General features: G+C 40.2%; 4 protein-coding genes and 3 non-coding genes across 7 annotated transcripts; 3 read left to right on the top strand and 4 right to left on the bottom strand.

Moving 5' to 3' along the window:
• Window positions 1–3,780: 3,780 nt before the first annotated feature.
• On the top strand, window positions 3,781–12,522 carry LOC118272070 (homogentisate 1,2-dioxygenase). Its single transcript, XM_035588383.2, has 10 exons — window positions 3,781–3,919; window positions 5,320–5,492; window positions 5,599–5,695; window positions 6,088–6,271; window positions 6,635–6,755; window positions 7,132–7,262; window positions 8,167–8,321; window positions 8,871–8,997; window positions 11,737–11,918; window positions 12,206–12,522. Exons 1-10 carry the CDS (start codon window positions 3,905–3,907, stop codon window positions 12,338–12,340), a joined length of 1,320 nt encoding a protein of 439 aa, XP_035444276.2. The 5' UTR covers window positions 3,781–3,904; the 3' UTR covers window positions 12,341–12,522.
• Window positions 9,654–9,735, bottom strand: Trnas-uga (transfer RNA serine (anticodon UGA)). The gene has a single exon. It is a non-coding gene; the product is annotated as a tRNA-Ser (tRNA).
• Trnas-cga (transfer RNA serine (anticodon CGA)) lies at window positions 10,464–10,545 on the bottom strand. Its single transcript has one exon. It is a non-coding gene; the product is annotated as a tRNA-Ser (tRNA).
• Window positions 11,355–11,436, top strand: Trnas-uga (transfer RNA serine (anticodon UGA)). The gene has a single exon. It is a non-coding gene; the product is annotated as a tRNA-Ser (tRNA).
• A 762-nt stretch (window positions 12,523–13,284) lies between the features above and the next one.
• Window positions 13,285–14,544, bottom strand: LOC118271627 (uncharacterized). Its single transcript, XM_050693567.1, has one exon. It carries the CDS (start codon window positions 14,411–14,413, stop codon window positions 13,487–13,489), a length of 927 nt encoding a protein of 308 aa, XP_050549524.1. The 5' UTR covers window positions 14,414–14,544; the 3' UTR covers window positions 13,285–13,486.
• A 133-nt stretch (window positions 14,545–14,677) lies between these two features.
• LOC118271626 (chromatin assembly factor 1 p55 subunit) lies at window positions 14,678–21,730 on the bottom strand. The gene is made up of 10 exons (XM_035587728.2): window positions 21,562–21,730; window positions 21,261–21,438; window positions 20,554–20,669; window positions 19,702–19,906; window positions 19,498–19,572; window positions 18,939–19,121; window positions 18,419–18,536; window positions 17,795–17,925; window positions 17,179–17,356; window positions 14,678–16,914 (listed from the first exon to the last, which is right to left on the bottom strand). Exons 1-10 carry the CDS (start codon window positions 21,581–21,583, stop codon window positions 16,822–16,824), a joined length of 1,299 nt encoding a protein of 432 aa, XP_035443621.1. The 5' UTR covers window positions 21,584–21,730; the 3' UTR covers window positions 14,678–16,821.
• A 372-nt stretch (window positions 21,731–22,102) lies between these two features.
• Window positions 22,103–24,504, top strand: LOC118271625 (uncharacterized). The gene is made up of 2 exons (XM_035587726.2): window positions 22,103–22,267; window positions 22,347–24,504. Exons 1-2 carry the CDS (start codon window positions 22,120–22,122, stop codon window positions 22,913–22,915), a joined length of 717 nt encoding a protein of 238 aa, XP_035443619.1. The 5' UTR covers window positions 22,103–22,119; the 3' UTR covers window positions 22,916–24,504.
• Window positions 24,505–24,602: the final 98 nt, after the last annotated feature.

Below are 24,602 nucleotides of genomic sequence, written 5' to 3'. Positions count from 1 at the left end.
GGTACCGGCGGCGGCCGACGAGATGATGGTCACCGAGCCGTCCAAGTCCGCAACCCAGTGATCCCTGGGCGGGACGAAATACGGCTCGGAGACCACAGCGACATTTATTGACCACTGCGCCATGCTCTGGAGTAGAAGGTCCTGAGCGGCGGCGCAGTGGTTGATATTCGCCTGGAGGAGGCGGAATGGAGTCATTACTGGCACTCCATCACAACCTCCTCCCTGGCGGCATTACGGCCGGCGGTGACCGCGGCGGCGGTAGCAGTGGCGACTGCGGCGGCGGTGGCGGAAACGACGGGGGCGGCGGAGGGCCTACCCTTACCCCTGGGTTTGGTAGGGGGAGCAGGCCTTGCTCCCGACCCGGTGATTGGCCGGTTTGCCGGCCGCTGCACATGCGTCGCAGTGCAGCGGGGCGGTGCACGTACCGGCCTTGTGACCGGGCTGACCGCAGCGGAAGCAGCGGTCGCTACGGTCAACCTCCGAGGTGCATTTAACGCTCACGTGGTGGCCCACGTGGCAGCGGTAGCACCTCAGAGGCCGGACCTCGAGCAGCTTGACCTGCGCCGAGACCCACCCCACCAGGAGCCTTCTGCCCTCCTTAATCTTTTTGGCCGCTGTCACGGGGCAGCTTACCACCACCGTGCGCAGCCCCGAGTTGTCCGGACGGATGGTGCCTGCCTTGACCTGGTCAACAGGGCACCCTCCCGTCCTGGCGACAGCGGCCACCACTTCATGCTCCGTTACGGAGTCGTCCAGACCCAATATACGCAAGTCTAGGCACTTGGTGGGCCTGGACACGCGAGCCTCGTCCGCACCGAGGCACGCCCTAATCCTATCGGCTAGAGCGTCAGCGGTTGGACCGCTGGTCGCGCCGGGGACCTCAAGTAGACGGGCTCCAGTGGCCGTTACCTTCATCGCGAACCCGTCAGGGGCCCCGAACTCCGCGGGAGTCACCGCCCCCTTTAATTTGGCGAGGACGTCGCCGTACGTCACGCCTCTCTGGACCGCATCAGGCTGTAGTGTTATAACTACAGCCGCGGTCTTAGGGGCGAGAAGCAAGGCCGCAGCGCGCTTCTCTCTGCGCTGCTGCTGCCGCCGCTGCCGCTGCTCTTTCTTGCGGCGCTTCCTTGCTTCTTTGGCAACCCTCCTCGCCTCGCCTACCACTTGCCACTCACTACCCCTTGCCGTTGGGGTAGGCACGCCTGTGGCTGGGGCTGCCTGCTGAGCCGCTGCGCCCTTTCTCCTTTTTCTGTGTCCCGCTGACGCATTCGTCGTCTGTACAGCTGGTGCCTGCGTCGGAGGGGGCGCTGGGGCCCTCGCTGGAGGAGCCGCTCCTGTCCTAGCCGGCGGTTGAGCTCCGCGGCCAGTTTGCCCCGAAGAGGACGACGGCCTAGCTGCAACAGCTGCGTATGTGCTCGAGGCCGCTAGCGGGGGTCGGAGGAGCCTGCTTTCCAGAACGTCATAGCGCTGCTGGAAAGCAGCCATCTCCCTGCGCAACAGCCCGAGCATATCGGGCTCCGCCTGAGGTTGCGCCGGAGGTTGGAGTTGGCTTCTACGGCAAGCGGCAAGCTCAGCCTTGGTGGACCGAAGCTCAGCCTCCAGAGCGGCATTCGAGACCGACAGGCGAGCCAGCTCCCGCCGCATTTCGGCCAACTCCTGATGGACTTTCCCCGCTGAGGGAATCCTGCACACATCGAAAGCCGCCGCCATAATTTCCGCCTCTACCAACTTCAACTGAGCGGCTCTCGCAGACTGGGTTTTCTTCCCCGCTACCAGCCGGAGCCCCTCCCTGACGGCTTGGCGAAGCGTCTCAGAAAGGCGCGCACCTTTTGACCCCTCCCCGTCCGAAACCTCCATCACGGAGGAGTCTGTGTGAGCTGCACTTTTCAGGGTACTATCCGCCGCAGCCGGACACTCAGCCGGCTTGGACCGGGCAGTGGCTGCCCGCCTCTTGGCCTTCCCCTGCCTCTACCCCGCGCAGCCGTAGGGATTTTAGGGGGGGCCGGGGCCTCCAGCGCGTTGGAGGACGAGGACAGACCCAGACCTTCTTCCATCCTGGGACGTTTAAAAGTTGACCTTGTCTGGCGCTTTAAAATTACGCTCACGCCAGACACAGATGAAGAGTCGGACTCCGAGTCCGATCCCTTCCGACTTGGGGCCCGTGTGTGGGACTTGCCGGACGAGTCCAGCGCCTCCCCACGGGCACCAGAGCCACTCGGGCCCTCCGCTAAAACAACTGCAGGCGAGCTAAGCTCGCCTACCCTCTCCGCCTCTGGTGGTTTGTTTGTTGATATTATATTTTCTGTCTGCATACAGTTCCCACGAGTGTGGGGGAAATATTCGGTCCACCCAGGCAGTGCCCCCTGTACCTGGGTAAGTGTATATTTGTATCCCAACTAGAGGGTCCACCGGTCCCCTAGCTGGGGGTGCGCTCGAGACTGACACTACTCCTCAGCGACGCATACCCTCGCCGCGCACCAGAACTTGGTATTGGAGGAATTTTTTATAGAGGTTAACTTCCTCGCGGTCCGGGCGATCAAGCCAAGACCCTCGTCCCGTTCAGAGTCATAAAACATGACCATGACCTCTTCCCGGATTACGATGTCGACGGTTGCAGTCGAGGACAGCTTGTGCCCCGATGCTGCTCGTTGGCAGGGTGAGTGCACAACGAGCACCGTCCTTGCCTCTCCGCCACGCTCTCTGCTAGGTTCAGAGAGACGTGCGGAATGACGACTCGAGGCGCAGGCCATGTGTCATCACAAAGCCCGCCGCCCCCAGAACCCATCTCGGGTTCTTCCGCCCCGTCCAAAAGTTCGCTACAGGCAATAGCCACTCCAACCCTATCACCCCCGTTAGGGGGACTATCGCCTGTACCCAGGGTGCACCACGGGGAGGTCTTTTGGCACCGCACCCCAACAGGTGCGTTGCTGGGCTTTTAAAAAGTAAATATCGCGACGAAATTCCTGTAGACTGCCTCCTATTCTATGGAAAAAAGGTAAACCTTATGATTATTTGTGTAACAGTGGTAAGAAGAGCCCTGAGTACGAAAATGTAATCGAAACGAGAGCGCTGTCCAATATTCTAATGTAAATCTAAGCAGCCGCATAGAAGGACTGGAAATTGCGTAGGGCCCTACGCAAAATTTTGTAGGTACAAGAACAACATTTTTGAGGGATGAAGGTCATGCAATGACTTCTCTTGCCTTGGGTGAGACGAGCGAGAATACCAGACTCTTCTGTCTAAAAATCACCCCGTTCCTACTCCTGCTTTCGTGCCAGGAGTCCCGGCAACATGTCAGGTTTTCAGCAGCTGTACAACAATAGTTATTAGCTATCGTCTCTGTACTATATCAATCTCATACCTGCATGCATAATTACCAAGTAACTTAACTGACTGTACTTAGGCTTAGCTTGTTATCATAAACATTGTCACAACGATGTCAACAACAACATATAGGAAACTGTTTATGTTGTTTTGCATCGATTTTCTGCGTCGTAGGTTCGATTCTAGTAAATTAATATGCCAAAGAATGTAGGTAGAACGTACGCCTATAGGATAGCTACATGATTTGATTAATATAAAGTGTATATGATTGGCTCACATAGGTAAGAACCTATTGCTTATGTTAGCCATACCTAAAAGAACTTTCCAGAAAGACTTTTCTCTACATATTTTTTGTAATGAACAAAAATATTTACACTCAGTCGTTATTATCTTGTAACTCTGTAGCGTTACTTCATTACATGTTTTGCTATTTATCTATATCTCTTTATATACTTACATACCAATCTTTATCATAAACAAACCGGCCGCATTTGCATAGCAGTCGGCTAGTAAACTTCGAGAGATCGACACAGTGGCCTAGTCGGTTCTCTCTGTTCAATCGAAGATCACGTCTACCGAGATGGAAGAATTAAAGGTGAGATTTCGACCTTACCTATTTTTAAAGTTAGACTTGGAGCAAATTAGTTACATTTCTGATAAGTTAGAACTTATGACGGGACATTTACCATGTTATGCAGAAAACTCATCGAAATAAATAAACATGGTAAATGTATATTTCACCCTTGGTATGGGTAAATATCCCGTTATAAGTTCTAATAATAGTGTTAGTAACCATGTCAGTTTAAAAACTTATATTTCTGATAAGGATGTTTTTATAAATATTACCTAAGATAAATATTTTTAAAGTAGGTATATTCTGTTTAATATACTGACTCTAAATTAATGCATGACAGCCTGTGTAAGGATAGTAGTGTAGATGAGGTGGTGCTGGTATATCCGACTTTTTCTACCTACTTCTATGGAATAAAGACATAAGTTTACACTGACCGAAAATATGTATTTAGGCAAACGAGTCTTAGTACCTAAAATATTTTTTCATTACCACAAAATAGCGTTTCACTCGCTTCTGCACTCCTTATAGTATCAAATAGTTACCCTTAACCTAAGGGGACGTGTTATGGTGTTAATACAGGTCATGGTTTGGTTAAAACTTTATAGTCTTTCTCTCTTTATAGTTTTATATGAGAGACTAACAAACACACGTACATCGCATACTTACTACCTAGTTAACATTATCTAGTAGTTTTGATGGGAAACCAGTTTCTGCTGAGACTTGTTAGGGGCAAGTTCGGCGTAAAAATAGAATTATATTGTTAGTTGTTTTCTACTGAGAATCAGCTACTTACGCGATTGTGTCACAATGTTTTCATAAAGGAACTTTAAATTAGTTTCTAAGGAATTCTGTTACTTAAATTGATCGCACCTACTTAGGTACGGTACTATTGTTTTCAATCTCGAAGAGAACTCGACTACTATGTATGATGCCTTTGTTTTTATTTCTACTAAATTATAAGGCTTCTAATCTTCTATTAGTTATATTACAATTTTCTAATAAAAAGCTTTTATTTGATGCTGAAACCACGTTTAAGCACGGTCTGATAATGATAAGTATCGATGTTTTCTAGCCGAAACTATAGGTATCTAATCGATTAATCTAATCTAGTACAATCAAATCAAAACATTTAGGTAAGGCGTAAGTTTATTTATTTGCTCTATTGTGGTACATTACATAAGTGTTGCATACAATATAGGTAATCAGATCAGTACATTTAAGTTATAATAAATATTGGTTGGGTGGGTTCGATTCCCGCACGGAGCAATTCTTTGTATGATCCATTATATGCATGTGAACTTGTATGTTTGTAAAAGCAACGTCGTTTTTAAATAACAAAAATAAATAATATTCGTTCAAACTTACTTGATGAGGAGAAGTCTGAACTCTGAAGGAAATCTTATCTTCAACATTTTATACAGTACCTCGCGGGTTTCGGATCGGAGTTCCAATCTGAGGATCCTCGGAGACCTGGCGCCCTCCCTGAAGGCCAGAACAACCCACAACGCTGTCCCTACGGACTGTATGCCGAGCAGGTGTCCGGCACGGCCTTCACTGCACCCAGACACGAAAACAAACGGTCTTGGTTGTACAGGTAAGATGCGCAGCTCAATATTACCTTTATTTGTTGTGTTTTAAGATTGATTTTCCTACTGAATAGGTACCTAATGTGATGCTCACGATGCTCATGTTATTTCCAGAATCCGTCCATCAGTGATCCACAAACCTTTCCAGAAGTACAATGGCGCTAAGTACCTCACTCACAATTGGGGTGAACAGGAACCAGACCCCAATCAGGTACCTTTTTCAAAATACTTAGATAGAGGAATAATTTTCTAGATAAAAATGATATCTCACCCCCTATTACATGGGACTTGGTGTAAACTGGGTGTACGTTGTAATGTGCACCTTTGCCTACCCTTTCGAGGATAAAACGCGTGACGTTGCAAAAATGAAAATAATAAAGAGGGGATTCCAAAGCAAGCCTAGTTTGGTCAGTTCAAGACAATAATAAGTCTTATGTCCCACCATTGGTTCTATGACCTCTGAGTTTGTTTCGGCATTTCTTCTCAGAGTAGTCCGATAGGAAATGCCGGCCTCATCTATTTGTTTAAGAGATTGACGTGTAAAAGTGTTATTTTATAACCTATTTGCAAAATAAATATCATTTATCATTTATCATTGTGCAGTCTCGCTGGTTGCCGTTCGACATTCCGTCAGCTGAGCAGCCAGTGGATTTCGTGGCTGGTCTGCACACAGTCTGCGGCGCCGGGGACCCTCGGTCACGCAACGGCATCGCCATACACGTCTACCTGTGCAACACTTCCATGGACAAGAGCGCCTTCTACAGCAGCGATGGTGATATGCTGATTGGTACGTTCATACAATTCTTTAGCGGTTTTTATTTTTAAGCGACTTCAAAAAAAGGAGGTTCGCTGTTTGCCCTGTGTGTTTGTATGTGTGTGTGTGTGCGCGCGATTATCTCGCGTTTGGGTAAACCGATTTTGATGCGGTTTTCAGCATAGGGTTTTTCAGACTTAAGAGAAGGTTTTAGGGATATTAGGTACCTGGCTTAAAAATGGAGGCGGTAAAGAAAACAGAAGGCGTTTCCCTTTTTAAAAAAAGTTTTATTCAATGTTTGTTTGATAGTTACCTACTAGGGAAAATAAATACAGTATTTGCTAGACAATAAATAATAATTTATTGTAAATTAATCTTATCAAATCCCCATTCCAGTTCCCCAACAAGGTACATTGAGGATCACGACGGAGTTCGGCATCATGACGGTGGCTCCCAATGAGATCGCGGTGATCCAGCTCGGGATGCGGTTCGCAGTGGCTGTCGATGGACCTACTCGGTAAAAAAATAAACCTTTATTCACACCACTAAGTTAAAATCATTAAAGTTTGGGTCAAACGAAATGCGTTACTCAACATCTCCCGAACTATCAAACCCAGGACACGATGTGCAGTGGCCAAGTGCTGGCTACTGCGACTACTTTCATTTTTTTGAGGGGGGAAATCATCCAATTACTTTTCCGCCTTGGGCGAAGCGAGAGGGAGTGTCAGACTCTTACTGACCAAAAACCACTCCGTTCCTACTCCTACTTTTCAAGCCGGAGCCGCGGAAACCCGCTAGGCAGTCCACAACTCTTGATGGACTGCGACTAGCTACCATGCATTTCGGTCACGATTCGACTTAAGTATTTAACGAACATTTTACCTACTTTATAGAGGATATATCCTGGAGGTGTTTGATGGACACTTCAAGCTGCCAGACCTTGGACCCATTGGAGCGAATGGACTCGCCAATCCACGAGACTTCCTGACTCCTGTAGCACACTACGTCGATGAAGAAATACCTGGTGAGTTTGACCAATGAAGTTTTTCTTTTCGAGGTCTTAGAAATAACTTCTTTATCCGGACTGATATGGATCTTTCACCAGTGCTGGTAAAAAAGTTATAATAATAGTAATCACACCGTTATTATTAAGTTTTGTTCTTTTGGTTTTGTCTTATGAAATTAATAAATTAGATGAATGAAATTTGATATCAGCAAAGCTTTGGAATGTGTTCATTGTTTGTAAACGTTTGTTAGTTTGGTTTTAGATAATTTGGAATGACTTGGTACACAAGTTTTGGCGTGTGACTGAAGGCTGATCACCTAAGGACAACGTATAATTTTGTCAACCAAGCAATTCAATTAGATTGTGTTATGTTGGTTTGTGATAGTTAAATGATAAGTAATTAATAAATATAATAGGTACACATGGTAAGGTACAGTTTAGTGGTCATTTCCTTGACTTGCGCGAGGTGTCACACACACTACAGACTGTTATTACCTGAAACTTTTTTGGCCATTAAGTCACTTCACGAGGGTGAAGTTTCAATCGGTGACTTGGAAAAAAATATTATTACAAAAAAGTTAATGACCTTGTATGATATTTGTAAATATAGAGCAGGCTTCGTAGTAAACATGAGCGATAAATCGCTCATGAGCGATAAATAAAGGTGTGTTCTATCACCTAGTTAGGGGAGACTGTGTTTGATTTATGAGAGTCATGACACAGTCTCGGGTCTCCCCTAACTAGGCGGTAAAGCACACCTTTGTCGACCTTTCTGATAGTATGTATTAGGTAAGAATGTTAATATATTTGCCAAAAAGCCAGGCCTTAGGCAATGGTCCGCAATAGCAATAACACTCCCATTACTCTAAGACAAAGCTAACAAAAAATCTTTCAAGATCTAAATAAGCATACCATCTTATAGGTTTTAAGATCCTGAACAAGTACCAAGGCTCGCTGTTCGTGGCTGAACAGAACCACTCTCCATTCGACGTGGTGGCGTGGCACGGGAACTACGTGCCTTACAAGTATGACCTCAGCAAGTTCATGGTCATCAACGCTGTTCTTTATGATCATTGTGTGAGTATCAAAAGAGGGAAGTGTTTGGTAGGAAGGGGCTTTTTAAGGGGGGAAAATCATCTAATGACTTCTCCCGCCTTAGGCAATGCGAAAGAAAGTTTCAGTCTCTTACTGACTAAATACCCACCCCGTTCCTACTCCTGCTTTTCGAGTTGGAACCCTGGTAAACCCGCTATGTAGTCCACAACTCCGGATCAGGTAGGAAGGGGCGGTCTCGACCGAATTGATACAATGACCTCACAGAAAATCAACTCAAGCTGGCATTGTGTTTCGCCATACTAGTGGAATCTCTGCAGCTCCAATGGTACACAGACCCCTCTTCCACTTCTAAACCATAAGGTGATCACCTGTTGGTTAACAAACAGCTCCGGCAATGGACGTTTTTCATAGACAAATAATAATCCTTGTCTAATAGGATATATGAATTATGAAATGTATAACGCTTTAGTTTAATGACTGCAATGTTATACTATTTTACCTTTAATAAACAAATAGGTAGGCTTACAGTTACTTGACTTATCAGCTACATAAGTACCTAAATGTTTGCAGGACCCCTCGATCTTCACAGTCCTAACCTGCCAGTCGACGAAGCCTGGCGTGGCTATAGCAGACTTTGTCATCTTCCCGCCGAGGTGGTCCGTTCAAGAGCACACCTTCCGTCCACCGTACTATCACCGTAAGTAGCATTATGTCGACTGCATGGTTATTGGTTAACCTGTGAGGGTTATGTTTAATATTAAATTATCTAATTAGGTAAGACCGAAGGTCCTGTACTTATCCTTAGTATGAATTTGCTTTACGTTTAAAGTACCAAATCGAAATGAGAGCGCTTTCGGCGCTCTGATTGGTTGGTATATTCGGGCCAGCGGAACGCGCTCTAGTTTCGATAACTGAACTCGGATAGTATCAAAGTACAACAGGGACCCATAAGATTTGTCTAGCATAATATGTAAACCTAAAATGAAAAACGAAAGATTTTAATTAAAATAATAGGTAGGTAAGTTACTCACTCTAGTAGAGATTAGAGTGAGTAGAGTAGAGACTCTACCTACCTACCTATTTGAGAATCGAATAAAGAGGGTGCACTAAGTAATTAAAGAAAATATAAAATTGCATTGTCGTGCTGTGAAGCCATCAAAATGTAGTAGTGCACCAAAAAAAAAAAAAATTACGTGTTCAGTAATAGGTACTCACAATTTTATCTAGAAAACCACAAAGACTAAAATAAAGGCTATTTAAAACCTAAGCATCTAAACCTACCATTTAACAGAAAGCAACAAAAAAAATATCAAAAAAATTACAAAATAAAAATGTTAATATGCTAAAAAAGGTCGCTGAGGACAGGATTCGAACCTGCGCGGGTATAACCCATTGGATTTCAAGTCCAACTCCTTAACCACTCGGACACCTCAGCTATAGTTATAATGATCCAATTTCCTTTATGGCTCCACATAGCTAAGTAATTAAATTGACATAGTAAAGCGATAAATATTAAAGTTTACACAAGTGCATATCTATATATCTAATAGAGTTGTCCATTTGTTGGTCTTAAAATAGAAATCATTACTATCTATTGTTTCCCTGATAAACGTTGTGGTAATGGCAGAACAGTAGTTATCATAGATACCACCAATTCCACCAGAGATCTGCTATGCTACGTTGCTGCAGACACGTTTGGCTTCCACCAATAATATTCATTTGGTACACATAACTTAGCACTGGAAACGGATTTAACTAAGATGTGTTTTTTATATGAAAAGATGCGTGCTATAGATTTGTGCTATGGGTAGCTTCTCTACTATCGATACATCGCTTATTCGAGCAACACATCTTCATAGTAAATCTTACTCACACCGCTACATACCTTAGTATTATTATATTCTCGCAGCATATCTACATCTACGTAGCACATCTCTGGTAGATAAGCACCCAAATATTCTTATGGTGGGTGTTGTAGGTAAGAGTTGACTGAGTTAATAGAGACCGAGCAGCAGTGCTCTGATGCTCTTTGATAAATGATCTATTAACCTAGTGTTTCTTTTGAAACAAAAAAGAAAATGTTCAAAAATATAGCGTGACGACTTTTCATAAAATTCAATGAGTCCAATATTACTAAATTGCTATTACAAGACCAAAAAACTCCGCTGAGGACAGGATTCGAACCTGTGCGGGCAGAGCCCATTGGATTTCGAGTCCAACTCCTTAACCACTCGGACACCTCAGCTACACGCATGAGGGCTGAAAACAGCGACTGAAAACTCGAGTACAATAGTTTCAAGTAAAGTCCTGAATTTAAAAGTACTATTGGATTATTTCTTATTTCAGTAGCCTAGTAGAGACTGTGGTAGAGCTCGATAGCTAATATAACTTATTATTCGTACTTACCTAGGTAATTCGTAGGTCGTAGGAAAAACAGAGAGAGTGACTGGCTGATCCAGTGGCCTAGCGTGTCTTGGCGGGGCCCCATATAAGAAAATTTTTGATGACCGCTTTTTTGAGAGGACGAAATCATCCAATGCCTTTTCCTGTCCTGTCTCTCAAGTCTCGAAATGAGAGTTTTATGTTTTATTGTACTTCTTTTTTTTTGCTTACCCACGTTGGGCGCCCTTGTAGCCCGGGGACCCCGTATTAGAATACGGAGATACGGCGCTAGCTACGACTCCGGGCTGATCTATTTCTAAATAATAAAAACCTTTGATCAAGTTCGTTTCGTGATCTCATATCAATGTATTGATAAGTAAATTCATAAATTGCCCATCCCATCACAAGAAATAACAACATTATGTTTACTACGTTAACATTCTTTATTGCCCTCCTAAAAAGTTCTCACATACAAAAAAAAGACACCAATTTCTACTTTTCATTTTCGGGATTCCGTACGTGAGTCAGTACAAAACTCTTATTGATTGAATAGTTCGTTTGCTTAAGTTCTTTATACAAAACATCTGCTATTCATTACTATGCATTGTTCAATTTACAAAGGAATAGTGTAACGGTATTATTACACTCCATTATTTCGCACTATAAATCGTAGCTGAGGTGTCCGAGTGGTTAAGGAGTTGGACTTGAAATCCAATGGGTTATACCCGCGCAGGTTCGAATCCTGTCCTCAGCGGAACATATTTTTGAAACATTTTTTTTTAATTGCAATAATTACATTATTTTGGTGTATTTTGTAAGTTTGAAATTGGGTATAGAAGTTTCAAGTTAGTAGTTTTGTGTTGTATTTTTAGCCATTTTCTTCTAATCGTTTATTTGTAGATAAATGGATTATAACATGCCTAACTGCCCAAAAATGAATGGTGAATGTTCATTTCAGTTTCACACTTGCGCCTCAGTCCAACCCTTTATGGAATTTTGTATATTTTATCCGATTTTTTATATTCTGATACTTAATATAACTTTTATAATCTAGGAAACTGTATGAGTGAATTCATGGGTCTCATACTGGGATCATACGAAGCGAAGGAGGGTGGCTTCTTGCCTGGGGGCGCATCCCTCCATTCGATGATGACACCCCACGGCCCTGACGACAAGTGCTTCGACGCGGCTTCAAACGGAGAACTTGTGCCACAGAAAATTGCTGTTAATACTCAGGTACATACTTAAATTGAACTTTAAATGCCTTTCAGTATGGTACATATTTGTATTTAATAGATATAATCATATATTATGTAAATGAGTTTAATATTATAACTTTTAATAACTTTCCTGAAATATATAATTTTGGTGTTGTTTTTCTGTTTTGGACTATCCTGCAATGGTATAATGAAGTATTTACCTAATACTAACATAATATATACCGTTTTCATGTTTAATGTTCGGCTAATCACGCAGACTTAATAACCATAACATAAGTATATTTTAAAACTCTTTGTTTACAGGCGTTCATGTTCGAGTCTTCCCTAAGTCTAGCTATCACGAAATGGGGCCACGAGACCTGTCAGAAATTGGACGCAAAATACTATGAATGCTGGCAAAACCTACCGAAACTCTTCTCCGAAAAAGTTAATGTTTAACTATGTATTATAATGATTTTGATTAAATTAACTAGATTGGGTAATATTATAATGTAATAAATATAATTTGTACTCTTATTTTCCTTTTTGTTAGGTATTATTTTAGTTGTTAAAGTGCATGTTATCTGAGTTAAACAGTAATTAAATTAGGCATGTTATAAAAATAAAACTTTTGTACTTGTTTTTCAATTTTATTTTCCGGCTTGCAGTATTGACTAAACACAGCGTAACAGTTGTACCAGGGACATGGAGGCCCCGTGTTAATTAAAAAAAATACGCACCTATGCTCTTTAATTTCAAAAGAAAGGGTTTTTTGAGGGATGAATCTCATCCAATGGCTTCAACTGCCACTGCCATTGTCAGACTATTACTGGCTAAAAACCAACCCGTTCCTATTCCTGCTTTTCGAGACAGAGCCCCGGGTCGGCATTAGCCCTACTGGGCCACATCTGTGGTTATTTCAGGCGGTCTGGACGGGCGGCGAGCTACCCTTACTCGCCGTCCGCAGACTCGCAAGTAAAAGAAAACCTTGCTCTTTATATTTTCTTTACAAAAGATACGAACACGTGTCCTCTATGCGACACAATTTACACACATACCCACATTAGTTTTTTTTACATAGCATTCTAATATGTAGGTAGTTATACAATTCACGACTTTATTAAAAGGTCAGTCGCTTCACCTTTGTCGTTCCAGACGCACACATTGACGCTAAAGTTCAATTAAATCGGTCAACTCTATCAAATGTCACTGCCTAACAGCTTACAAACACTTTTATCAAAATTTTGTTCTATTAGAGGTTCAATGTTGTTTGCAAATAGTTGTAAGGCAAATTAGGTATCACGTGTTTGTAGTTGAAGTACCTAACTACACACATACATAAACATAATTTCGTAATTCATATTGTAATGAACATTAATTCGTAAAATACAAATCACTTTCCAAAATTCTCTCATTTGGAGTAAGCTTTATTCAGTGAGTTGCTAACATTGGCATCTACAACAACAACTTATTCAAACATTCAGTAGGAAGAATTTTATAACTTACACGAATAAGCTGCGAGAGATGCGAGCAGTCATCTCTTACAGAGAATACTCAAAACATTTAGTCAAAAGTTATATGGTTTTAATTCGTAAGGTCGTTTCTTTACTTAAATCGCACTAAATAAATTATCACAAAATTGAATAAGAGTATTATATGAGGCACCAAACGTATATTACTATTACGATGTAGGGAACTTCGCGCATATTCTTGTAGAAGTCCACAATCCACGGGCTTCCGGAAAGAACTGTCTCTGAAGATCCTGATCATATAGCAAGTCATGCCTGGTGTAACTGTTATAGAGGGGCCTTTTACCTTCAAGGCATCTTCAACCGTATTGCTGGTCACCGTCACTGTTGTCACCGAGGAGTTTCCCGTGCCGTTCACCGTCTGCGTCACTTGTACTTGAGTTGTATTCTTCACGACATGCTGCTGTTGTTGGTCGTTGCGCGGCGGGCTCGACACGTCCTCCAGAATAAAGCTGGACATCAAATTACAATTGATGCGCGTCTCCTCGTACTCACCAGTTCGTTTACTGATGCCCAGCTTGCATATCTCTCCCGGGCTCCCGCTGTACTGTCTGTCAGCATCATAATGGTGATGCATTGCACTGCTACGTCCCAAATTATACAGCGCCAGTCCAGTGAGCAAGTTGTCGAACCTGCTGCCAGAGTCCCGATACTCGTACACGTAAATAGGCGGGTGGCCTTGGTACACAGGGTGGTAGGTAGATCCGTAGCTGATCTGCTGCGGCGGGTTGTAGTGGTAGTGGTGGTGGACTTCCGTGCGAGCGCTGTAGGAGTTGTGGTTCACGTTGTGCTGCTGGGTGTACGTCTGTCTCACATTTCCACTGTTCGAGTTGCCCGACAGTCCTGTCGAGTGAGGGTACGCATGAGAACCGCCACTGCCATATCCAGAATAGCCAGTACTGTGAGGATAGCTATGCGAGCCTCCTCCATGCCTAGAGTGACCATGGGTGCGTCCAGAAACTGTGGACGTTACGAGAAATAACACTAGAACAGCAAGTTTCATGATGTCAGTGCGAGTGATGGAGGCCGACTAAATTAGCCGCGCGTCGTGGTCACTCCCTGTCACAAAACAATCACATTAATGTTGACGCACGGGGCGCGGTGTTTACATCGCCCGCGACGACACGCACGGCCCGCCTTTATCCAGACAGCATTCATTCGCGAAATGCCACAGGGAAAATCGTGATACAGACACATTAGATAAGTTATTTACTTACTGGGAATTTTATTTATAGAACTGTTTGTTGTGGGTGTATAAAAACAAAACTATTATTACGATACTTTTAATCATAATAGGTAATTAATTAGCAGAGCTTAAAAATTATTCCATTACTGCATTAACATTATAAAATACCATCGGTCAGTCGCGTCACCAGAGTAAGAGCATCTTTCACTTTGTGCTAGTACGATGTGAAACTCGGTATACTAAACATTAAACATGCATTACAACGAGATACTACACTTCGATAGCTCAGCATGTCATCATTATCAGTAGTGAAATGTTTACGTATTACATACATACTATGACAGCTAAGCTATCAAATGCTACTGGCTACAGGTGTATTTATTCTTGTATAGTTTATTTAATCATAGATATGTAGTACGGAGCTACGGAATACTGGGTGTGAAAGAGGCCCTTAATATAATAATAATGACAATTACAACAGAAACACATCCTTTGACTTATTGGATAAGAAACAATAAATTAAAATGGAATTAACCAGTTGGCTAGCGAGGTGTCTCTATGCTGTGGGTACTGTTTCTCGCACGTCCGTGGTCCATACGCACATTTATTTTACATCAAAACAAAATAGAATATGTCACTTATACAAAAATATGTTTTTTAATTCATTTAACTGACATTGTCTGAGAGATTCTTGTGCATACAGACCACAACTAATTGGACCCTTTACATTTTGAATAGTCCAACGGTAGAAACGATTACAAAATTTATTTTTAATAGCTTGAAACGTGTTTTTTATGACAAACGTTCTTATAACGATTCGGGACGAGATCGAGATGAGATCTGATCTATTTTATTTAATCATAGGAATCTGTTGATTAAATGATTTTCGTGTTATAATCTACCGTGTCTACAATTTAATTTTGTCGACTATACAGCAGATTATGAACAGTCGAATTAGAAACAAATACAAAGTTAAAAAACTTTGTTGTATATGTTACACCAACTTGCGCTAGTGACGACAACTAGAGATTGCTAGAAGGATAACAAATATAATTCCGAACATAAAAATGATTGTTTTGTATGACAGAGGGCATTGGTGGGCATGGAAATCTATTTTCATACAAATTGTTTCTACCAGTGGACTATATCAAAACACATGAGCAACTAAACTGCATAATAAAGTACAAAATACGGACTCAAAAATAATTTTCAGATTATGCAAAAATATTCAAATTTCTTTCCTCAATCAATAACAAATTCACTGCAAATTATGATTGCAGCATGTTTTACTTTTCTTAACATCTAATATCGTACAAGTATGTACTTGTTGACCATATCAATAATTTTTACATCTATAGTTTACGGACATAAGACTCAAATTACTGTTTTCAGAGCTCTTTCATTGTTGATCATTGTTAGAGTATAGGCATGGATTGATGTGTATTCGGGACATGTTAGCTAAGTTTACCTACTACAACAAACAAATGCGTTGCCACTTCTCAGAGAAACACTAAGTATTGATTTTCACCACTAATTTAATTATGATATTATTATTAAACATACTTTAATACTTTCAACACCTTTGCCCAAACAAAGAATAACAATAATGCCACGAAATAACACCCAATCACTACCTAAACACATCTAATTCTGATCTGTTGCCTTCATCACAAAATTACACACAGTAACTTGACATTTTATTGAAAAAATCACATAGCAGCATGACGGAAAGTCGAGAACATAAAAACAAAAACCAATTTGCCTAATTCACATATTTATTTTTGGCCTAACAGGGTGTAATCGGAAACAAATTCAACACACTGTATAAACTTTAAGAACGAATTTCTTATCATGAAAGAGCTCTATGTATAATTTCCATATTTTAAACTGAAACTTGTTATAGAGCCCGGGTGACAGTACAGTACGCGTTAAGTGACTCTGGTGTTGGAGAAATGGGCGATTACAGAGTAAATGATATAATAATGAACACCAACAATAAGATATGGTGACTTTCATCCATTAAAAATAACATTAACTATTTTGCCTACGGAATAGATGAGTTGAACAGACAGTCCGGTTTCTTTAATCGAGAACATAGTTAAGCCTATTAGAGATTGGTGTATTAACGCGTACTGTGTATGGTGTAGTTGTCACATTACGTACATAGAGTCATACAGTGGAGGCTCGTCTGCTGTCTGCTGGAGTCCGGCTACGCTGGCGCGGAGCTAGCCGTGGTTCACGTTCACACCAGATTCCAGCTCCGACGCAGGCGTCTCGGGCTCCTCGTCGTTGTAGATGTTCTCAGCCATCTGCCATACCTGGACAAATATATCTAAGTTAAGTCTATGTACACAAGAATGAGCAAAATAAACCGTAATACCAATCGCGATATTTTCTACCAAAGTCCTACTATGAAGTTCGTGAACTAAGAATTTTGCCACTGCCAAAATTTTGTAATATTTAACGATTACAACCACTTTTCACAAAATTATACAGTTAGAAATCGCTGCGGTTTCACTATGTGTAGTGCGACGAGGGCCTAACTCACGTAATTACTTAGGAATTCAGTTTTAACAACCTACCTGCATAATATTGTCTTCGGACACAGAGCAGATAACCCACGGTTCGTTAGGGTTCCATGAGAAGTCTGATATCTTAGCTGTATGTCCACCGTGGATGAACAATAACTCAGGAGGACCATCCTCGGCGTCTTCGGCCGTCTGCTCCTCGCCTATCTTCGACAGATCCCACACGTGAAGCCTGCAACAATATTCGTTACTTATCAAATTTCAGTTTGGTACATACAAAATACTTTGAGTAATCTATTATCATATAAAAATATGTCTGGTTTTCCTTCCTGACGCTATAACTCCAGAACGCACGAACCGATTTCCACTGTTTTGCATCTGTTGGAAAGGTCTCGGGCTCCATTAGATTTATAGCAAAGAAAAGTCATGAATAGGGCTATTCACGTTATCCGATGGCGAAACAGAGTTCACTGGGATTTGCTGTAAAAGCAGAATTGTACAACAAAGAACTGGTTGAAGATCAGAAGCACAGTCGATGATAATGATATTCTTGGCAAGTTATCCAATTGATCATATTTGCTAATGTATGGCGTAGTAAGCTATAATTTACAATTTAATGGGGTTAATAACAGCTGTAAGATGTAATTATTCATTGTGTTTAGTGTATTACCTTCTGTCGGTACCACTGCTGGCAAGGATGGTCTCGTTATGCGGCGACCATTGCACTTGGAAGATCTCGTCCTTGTGTGACTCGAATGAGTGTAGCTTGAGCTTCAGGTTCCGGAGGTCCCATAGCGCCACCTACATGATAATTATTAGAGTCAAAGTGGGTTATTAGGGTTATAAACGTGTTTCTATAGCAGATCTTCTTCAAGTAGTAGTTAATGTGAGATAAGAATTAAAAATTCATAACTGGTCAGAGCAACTTAGCAAGGGAGATTGGCATGGAATGTTGTACTTTCGTGTATTGTGGTGGCCTGGAGGGTTTCTAATACATCAGAGCGCGGTTCGAAATCGCGCGCATTTAATTTAAGATTATTTATACACCACTGACATAAACCTAGGCTTATAATTTTTAACTATAAGTTTGAAATCGCCGACCGCCGATTAATGCTAAAACCTTCTACATGCGAGAAAAGGCCTTTGATCAGCAGTGGCCACTTATAGGTTGCTGATATGTGAAATGTGAGTTCGAACCTACATGATTTGTGATGCAAATCTAAATATGAAAAATAATGAAACAAAGCCTTATTGATTATTTCTGGCTTGTGATAGATATAAAAGTAATGCTTACCGTTTTATCAGCACTGCCTGTAGCTAGAATGAATTCAGAGTAGGGATTGAAGCTGAGACAGTTGACTTCAGCAGTATGCGCATCTACTGTGTGAGAGGGCTTTGATGTGTTGTTACATCTGTAAACATGTACACCATATTTATTTACCCTAGAAGTATTAGACGAAACTGTAAATAATCAATCTTCCCAATCCCTGATTCCCCAACAGCTCTTGAATTTGTGACGCCGTGAAAAAAAGGCCAGCAAAGAATTTGTGACGCCTCTGGTATTTCGGGTCTCCATGGGTGGCGGCAATGGCTTACCATCAGGTGACCCATCAGCTCGTTTACCGACTTATTCCATAAAAAAATATGCAGAATCGGAATGCTGATAAATCGAGGAATGTAGGTGACTCCTTACCAATTATTCATTAGTAACAATAATCCAATGTTCTGTACTACATATTGAGTTAACATAAAAAAAAAATTAAAAAGGAGAATAATCTGTAGAAGTTGTGTTGAGAGAGGTATGAATTCCTTACCTAGTATCCCAAATCATGAGTTTCTGATCATCAGCCACAGAGCCGAATAGTGATTCGTGCAGGAGATGCCAGGCGACATCCTCAACCACGGCCGTGTGTCCAGTGAACACCGACTTAGCTTCAATGACGCGACCTTCCTTCGGTGTCGCGTTTATGTCCCACAGACATATTGTATGGTCATCACTGTTTATTAACATAACTGATTAGTTATAGGTTTTGTTGACAAATACGGTTTAAATTCTCATGTGCAATGTACAATAAAATTTATTGGACTCACATAAATCAACTTATCTAACATGGGGTCCCAACTACAAAAGGCAAGATTGTTCAAACAATATTACTTTTTGATATCTTTGAATTAAACATAAAACTATTCTTTCTAGTACAAAATTAGTTTGAAATGTAACATGGGACCATGAAAAAAAAAAAACATGAAATTGCAATGGAAAGTAGAGGTTCTACTTTCCTTCGTTTCAAATAAAGATGGTAAAAAAAACTATTCTTTACAATGTGTTTTAACAGCTACTTAGTCATTATGGCAACTATAGTTTATACTAACCTTGCTGACAGCAGATAACCATTAAGGTTTGGATTCCAGGATAAACCATAGCCCTCTTTTTGGTGCCCACGCAATCTGAAAGACGAAACAATGGTATGGTAGTTATAGTAGATATTAGGTAGTAGTATCTAATCATGTACTTACTGACATAAATATTAAAATGATAAATAATTTATACTAAGTTATACATAGAACAGTATATACCTGAGATCAGGATGGCATTCCCCAGAAGGTTCAGGTTTTGATGGATGCTTAGTGTAGTCAAAGACCAGTACATCAGAAGAAGGAGTCTTGGTGGCAATCACACAGGGGTTCTGAGGCATGTAGCGAGCCCTGTTCACTTCACCCTCATGGTTGATTTTGATCTCAATGTCAATTTTACCTGACACTGATCCGAAGCCACCAAATTCTGAAACAAATAATAACAGCTGCATGTAAACTGCATGCAAATAACCATAAACCAATTGGGAAAACCCTGTTTAAGTTACATATGTATGTAAGTCCAAATAATGTTTTACAATTGTTTCCTTTTACAGTTTTGAGATTGGTCATTCCATGCCTTCTGCCAATTTTTTTATTGTCTTAGGTAATCACCATGTAGGCTCTTGAATTCTATAATAGCTCAATACAAGCATTCTGCCATTTCAACAAGATAGGCCCTTGATAAAGTTATTCTGACTAAATAATTAAGATGCTATATGTCTATACAAGACATCACTGCCATTGGCTGGAGCTAAACTATCTATGAAGATGAGAAACAAATGACACAATCAAATTGCAGTCCGTTTTAAAATTATCTTATTGAACTTCAACAGCATTGTTGGCATGGACGCTGGGCAGTTGGTTGCCGCACTATGTGTAGCGGATTAGATTCTCGCAAGGAGTAACTCTTTGTGTGATCAACAAACTGTTGTTTCGGGTCTGAGTTTCACTTGTCCGTGAACTTGTATGATTGTAAATTCTGTGGGCACGTAACACAGGAAAATCCTAATCTGGGACCACAAATTAATAAAAAAGCTAAGTTTAACACAATACTTAAAAATTCTCTGTACTTACCACCTTTATCATTGTCATAATGGCTCGCATCAAACTGTGCATCTTCATTGGGAAGCTGTACACTTGCGATTAACAAGTGATTCTGTTCATCTGATGTGTGAGTACCCAAGATTAATCTGTATTCAGAAAGTTAAGTTCATCATCATCATTATCATCAAAATCAACAGGCTATATCTTGCTAATCGAGACAACACAACCCATTGTTGGATTTTTAATGTCCATCTGTCTATAAGTATGAGAGGACTTGCCACAATCTCCATATTGAGCAGGGCTTAAAGTTAGTAATAACTTACAATAAATAACTATTTTATTAAATCTTATTAGTTTAAGTTCTTCATTTCCTTTGTGTCAGTACCGAGAGATGGTGATTCTTTGTCATTCCATTGGTCATTCTCAGACTACTGGTGAATGGCTTATTGGTACTTTATAATATTGAACTAATAATAATATTTACTTTACACAATAGACACATCTGCTCCTAACAGAGACAGGACTAAAATGTGAACCATTGCAGGACAAAAGAAGTTGACAGTTTGAAAACTTTGTTTTATATTGATATTCATAATAATTAGAACCGGAATCTGTTAAATGTTAAGGTAATCAAGGGTATTTTTGACATGATTTTCCTCAAGATGAGGTGTCAATAGAGTACCTTCACCTGTCAACTTAACATTGTAATGGACAAGATAAGACTGAAGTTTCCGTACCTATGCACTGAATAATCCTTTCCTTCAGGCCGAGTCACGTCAGGTAGCCACTGGGCAGTTAGCGAGGGCCACTCCAGAGCGTGTGTCATCACCAGATCGTACAAAAATGGAGTGTTCTTCTTCCATATTTTATACTCTTCATTGATTACCCTCTCTTCAACCGCATCATCAAAGGTTTCTACAACGAAATTTACAGATTCTTTACGAAGTCTTTTTTGATAACCAAAAAATCAGTGGCTGTCAAGCGTCAGCAAAGAACATCAGCACCATCGAATAGAACTACAGTTTCAAAAGTAATTACCTCCGTCACCTTTGTCACCCATTATATTTAACAATAACTTTAGTTTGTTTGAGAGAAATTCACAAATTTATCAGTAAAACCAGACCGGCCCGTAAAGGCGCCAAACAAAAGTCCTTGGCGTTACTGGTAACAGACAACACACAAACTTCCGGTTGCCAAATAATAATGTTTACAAAAATGGCGATAGAATTAATGTTTTTTATAACGTATTCGCATTAATTCATAGATCTAGAACGAAAATTAATCTTTGAATATTATAAAAACCTATAGAAATAGGCCACTTTTTCAAATCAGGAATGTTTATCCGAAAATTAATATTTATTTCCGGTTTTTAAACATATTCTACTATTCTTTGGATAGTATTCTCGTTATCTGATCAATCGATTCTATAGAACGTTAATTCGTCTTTCGAAATTTTACTTTCATACTAGATATATCCATTTAAAATTTTACTGTAAATAAATTAAAGTTGTTTAGTTCTCAATTTCAATAAAACAAACAAATCTAATTTGAAAACATTTTTTGTCAACCAAGCTGGCAAGTACTCTGGGGCTGGCAATGTCAAATTACAAATGTCATTTGATTAATGTCAACATGGCTGATGCTGCAGCAGCTCGTCGCGAAGCTCGCAGAAGAAGAATATTAGAAAATTCTCACAATAGACTCCAACTAATATCTGGAAAATGTGGCGACGAGCAACCTAGAGGTATACATGACATTGGGCATCGAGAGCACATTTTGTAATCTCCAGTTTGACTTTGCTTATCACATTGTTTCCTTTTCAGAATCTCCGGTCAGAACCACAATTCCTGATCCAATTCACGAGATTTCGCATTCCTCAGACAATAGCAGTAGCAAGACGTCCCTCAATAATGGTGTGATTATCTCCGAACCTGAGTCATTTGAGTTGTTATCATCACTCAATCATGACATCGCGGCAGGCGATGGAGAGGTATCCAGTGATTTGGCATCTTTTGTATCACCGGCACCAGAGCCTGCGCCAACACCATCACACTGGGAGAAACTCACTAATTACAAATACGATATAGTTTTGTTATCACTTTTAATTCAATTACTATACAGTTTGTCATTGGTCACATTCGATGGTACTTACTTTTTCTTACCAGTACTAGTTTATGTCATTACTAAATTAATATGGTTTCCGTCACAAAGTAATTCTAAACTTGCCAATGCCTTGCAACTGTTGCATGTTGTGTCTTCACCTCGAGTAAAGAAAGTTATTTATTTGACCCAATGTATGGGTGTAATATCATGTGACATTTGTGTGTATCTGTTCACTACAATTTGCATACAATCATTACTCATTACCTTGAGGGATGGATTAATTACATAGTAATTACTTCATTGGCACCCATGTTGAGGGCATTACATTGACTGAGCAGTAACTTAACAATAGCAGGCTAGATTAAACTGGGGTAAGGTTCAAAATTCAATGCGGGTGTTATAATAAATCTCTAATCTTTGTGTACTGAACCACTAATGTTGAATTTTGAAAGTGCTCCCATAAAGTTCCATAGTTTTGATTGCTTGTGCCTTTTTACATAAGTGAGAAGTTGTGACATGTGTGCGTTTTAGTCACATATTGCCATTTTTAGTTTTAAATTAGAATCAATTTTGTATATAGCAGTGTCAACAGAAATTCTAGTTATTTTCATGTAATTTAATTATTGCTGGGTGCACTTCATTTGTGTTGGACACAATTATTATGTAACATCACTATTTTATATTTATTTTTCGCATTTAAATTGTATTTATTTCAGACATGAGAGAGTTACAAATGTACTTGTGGATATCAAATAATACAAATTATATTCAATAGTATGCCAAATTAGTAAACTATTTTCATGCTTTATACTTGTAATGATATGGTATTTTGATAAAGGAATTTAGTCCTTATGAATTATTAAGGCCTGTGTAACCAATTTTATGGCCTGGACATATTTTATAATCTCGAAATTTGATACTGTATCTAATGTTGTTAAATTAGAACTATACTAACCACATACAAAATATGGCAGTCTGTGACTTGTAGATTATTTTTGTAGATAATTTTGTTTTTATTTATATTTAATTGGTTTTTGTTAAATAATTTTAACATTTTCTATCTAAACACTGCCTTAACCTTTGTAAATGTGTATTGTGATGTAACAATTTACTAACAAAATACAAAAATGCTGCTCCAAACTTACCCAATATTATATTACTGATGTATTGAACCTCAACAACAGATAGGTACTTCATAAAATCTGTACCCTTAGTACGAGTTTGCTTTACAGTGAACGAAAGCGCCTTCAGGACTGATTGGCCGGTGCTAATGAACCAATCAATCACAGCACATGACGCGCTCTCATGAAACATAAAACAAACTCGTACTAAGCCCTCAGAATGTCCCAAATTGTCCCATAACATTTAAACTAATGATTAAAACTTTTTGGTAAAGGAATAGGTATACTCTACAATTCAGAATTAAGCTGGTATGGTAATACCAAAGATCTAAATGCTGTTATGTTGCCCACCATATTGTTATCATTTTAAAAATATAACTGTTTATTGTAGAGGGAGGTTTCGACAGGCTGTAAATATAATGCTGAATATAGTAGACTGATGTGAAAAATATTTTTGTGAATAGTCACTTTATGGTCAATTCGTTTTCTTGAAGTCTTCCTTCATAGTTACCTTTGTGAATATTCCCTAACATTGTTATTCAAATAATTTAACTTTTGTCAAAATAAAATACGAAAATGTGATACTTTATGCATGCAAATAATGCTTGAATATGTAATTCTGTTCTGTTGAATAATTTAGTGTATCAGCTTAATTCATATTGTAAATAAAGGTCATACAACTATAAATGAAATGATAAAAGTTTATTTTAATTATATTTTGTAACATCTTTGAAATAAAAAACGGTTATGAATGGTATTATGTGTTTTTGTTTCCTTGTTTTTCTGTTAGGTGCTGAGTGTATACTGGAATAAAAGGCCATTTGATTATGTTTCAAGAAAAAAGTTTTACGGAAC

Source organism: Spodoptera frugiperda, chromosome 5 (genome assembly GCF_023101765.2).
Source record: "Spodoptera frugiperda isolate SF20-4 chromosome 5, AGI-APGP_CSIRO_Sfru_2.0, whole genome shotgun sequence".
NCBI classification, from domain to species: domain Eukaryota; kingdom Metazoa; phylum Arthropoda; class Insecta; order Lepidoptera; family Noctuidae; genus Spodoptera; species Spodoptera frugiperda.
The sequence above is the reverse complement of the archived record's forward strand: the minus strand, read 5'-3'. Positions and strand labels throughout refer to the sequence as shown.

Bases quoted from the DNA above. Each gene is read 5' to 3' on its own strand.
- LOC118272070 (XM_035588383.2), top strand. The intron at 7,263-8,166 runs GTGAGTTTGACC...ACCATCTTATAG, and splicing joins CGTCGATGAAGAAATACCTG to GTTTTAAGATCCTGAACAAG. The intron at 8,322-8,870 runs GTGAGTATCAAA...AAATGTTTGCAG, and splicing joins CTGTTCTTTATGATCATTGT to GACCCCTCGATCTTCACAGT.
- LOC118271627 (XM_050693567.1), bottom strand. From the start codon at position 14,413: ATGAAACTTGCTGTTCTAGTGTTATTTCTCGTAACGTCCACAGTTTCT.
- LOC118271626 (XM_035587728.2), bottom strand. From the start codon at position 21,583: ATGGGTGACAAAGGTGACGGAG. The intron at 19,573-19,701 runs GTATATACTGTT...TTCGTCTTTCAG, and splicing joins GAATGCCATCCTGATCTCAG to ATTGCGTGGGCACCAAAAAG. The intron at 16,915-17,178 runs GTAGGTTGTTAA...ATATTTGTCCAG, and splicing joins CCGAAGACAATATTATGCAG to GTATGGCAGATGGCTGAGAA.
- LOC118271625 (XM_035587726.2), top strand. From the start codon at position 22,120: ATGTCAAATTACAAATGTCATTTGATTAATGTCAACATGGCTGATGCT. The intron at 22,268-22,346 runs GTATACATGACA...TTTCCTTTTCAG, and splicing joins TGGCGACGAGCAACCTAGAG to AATCTCCGGTCAGAACCACA.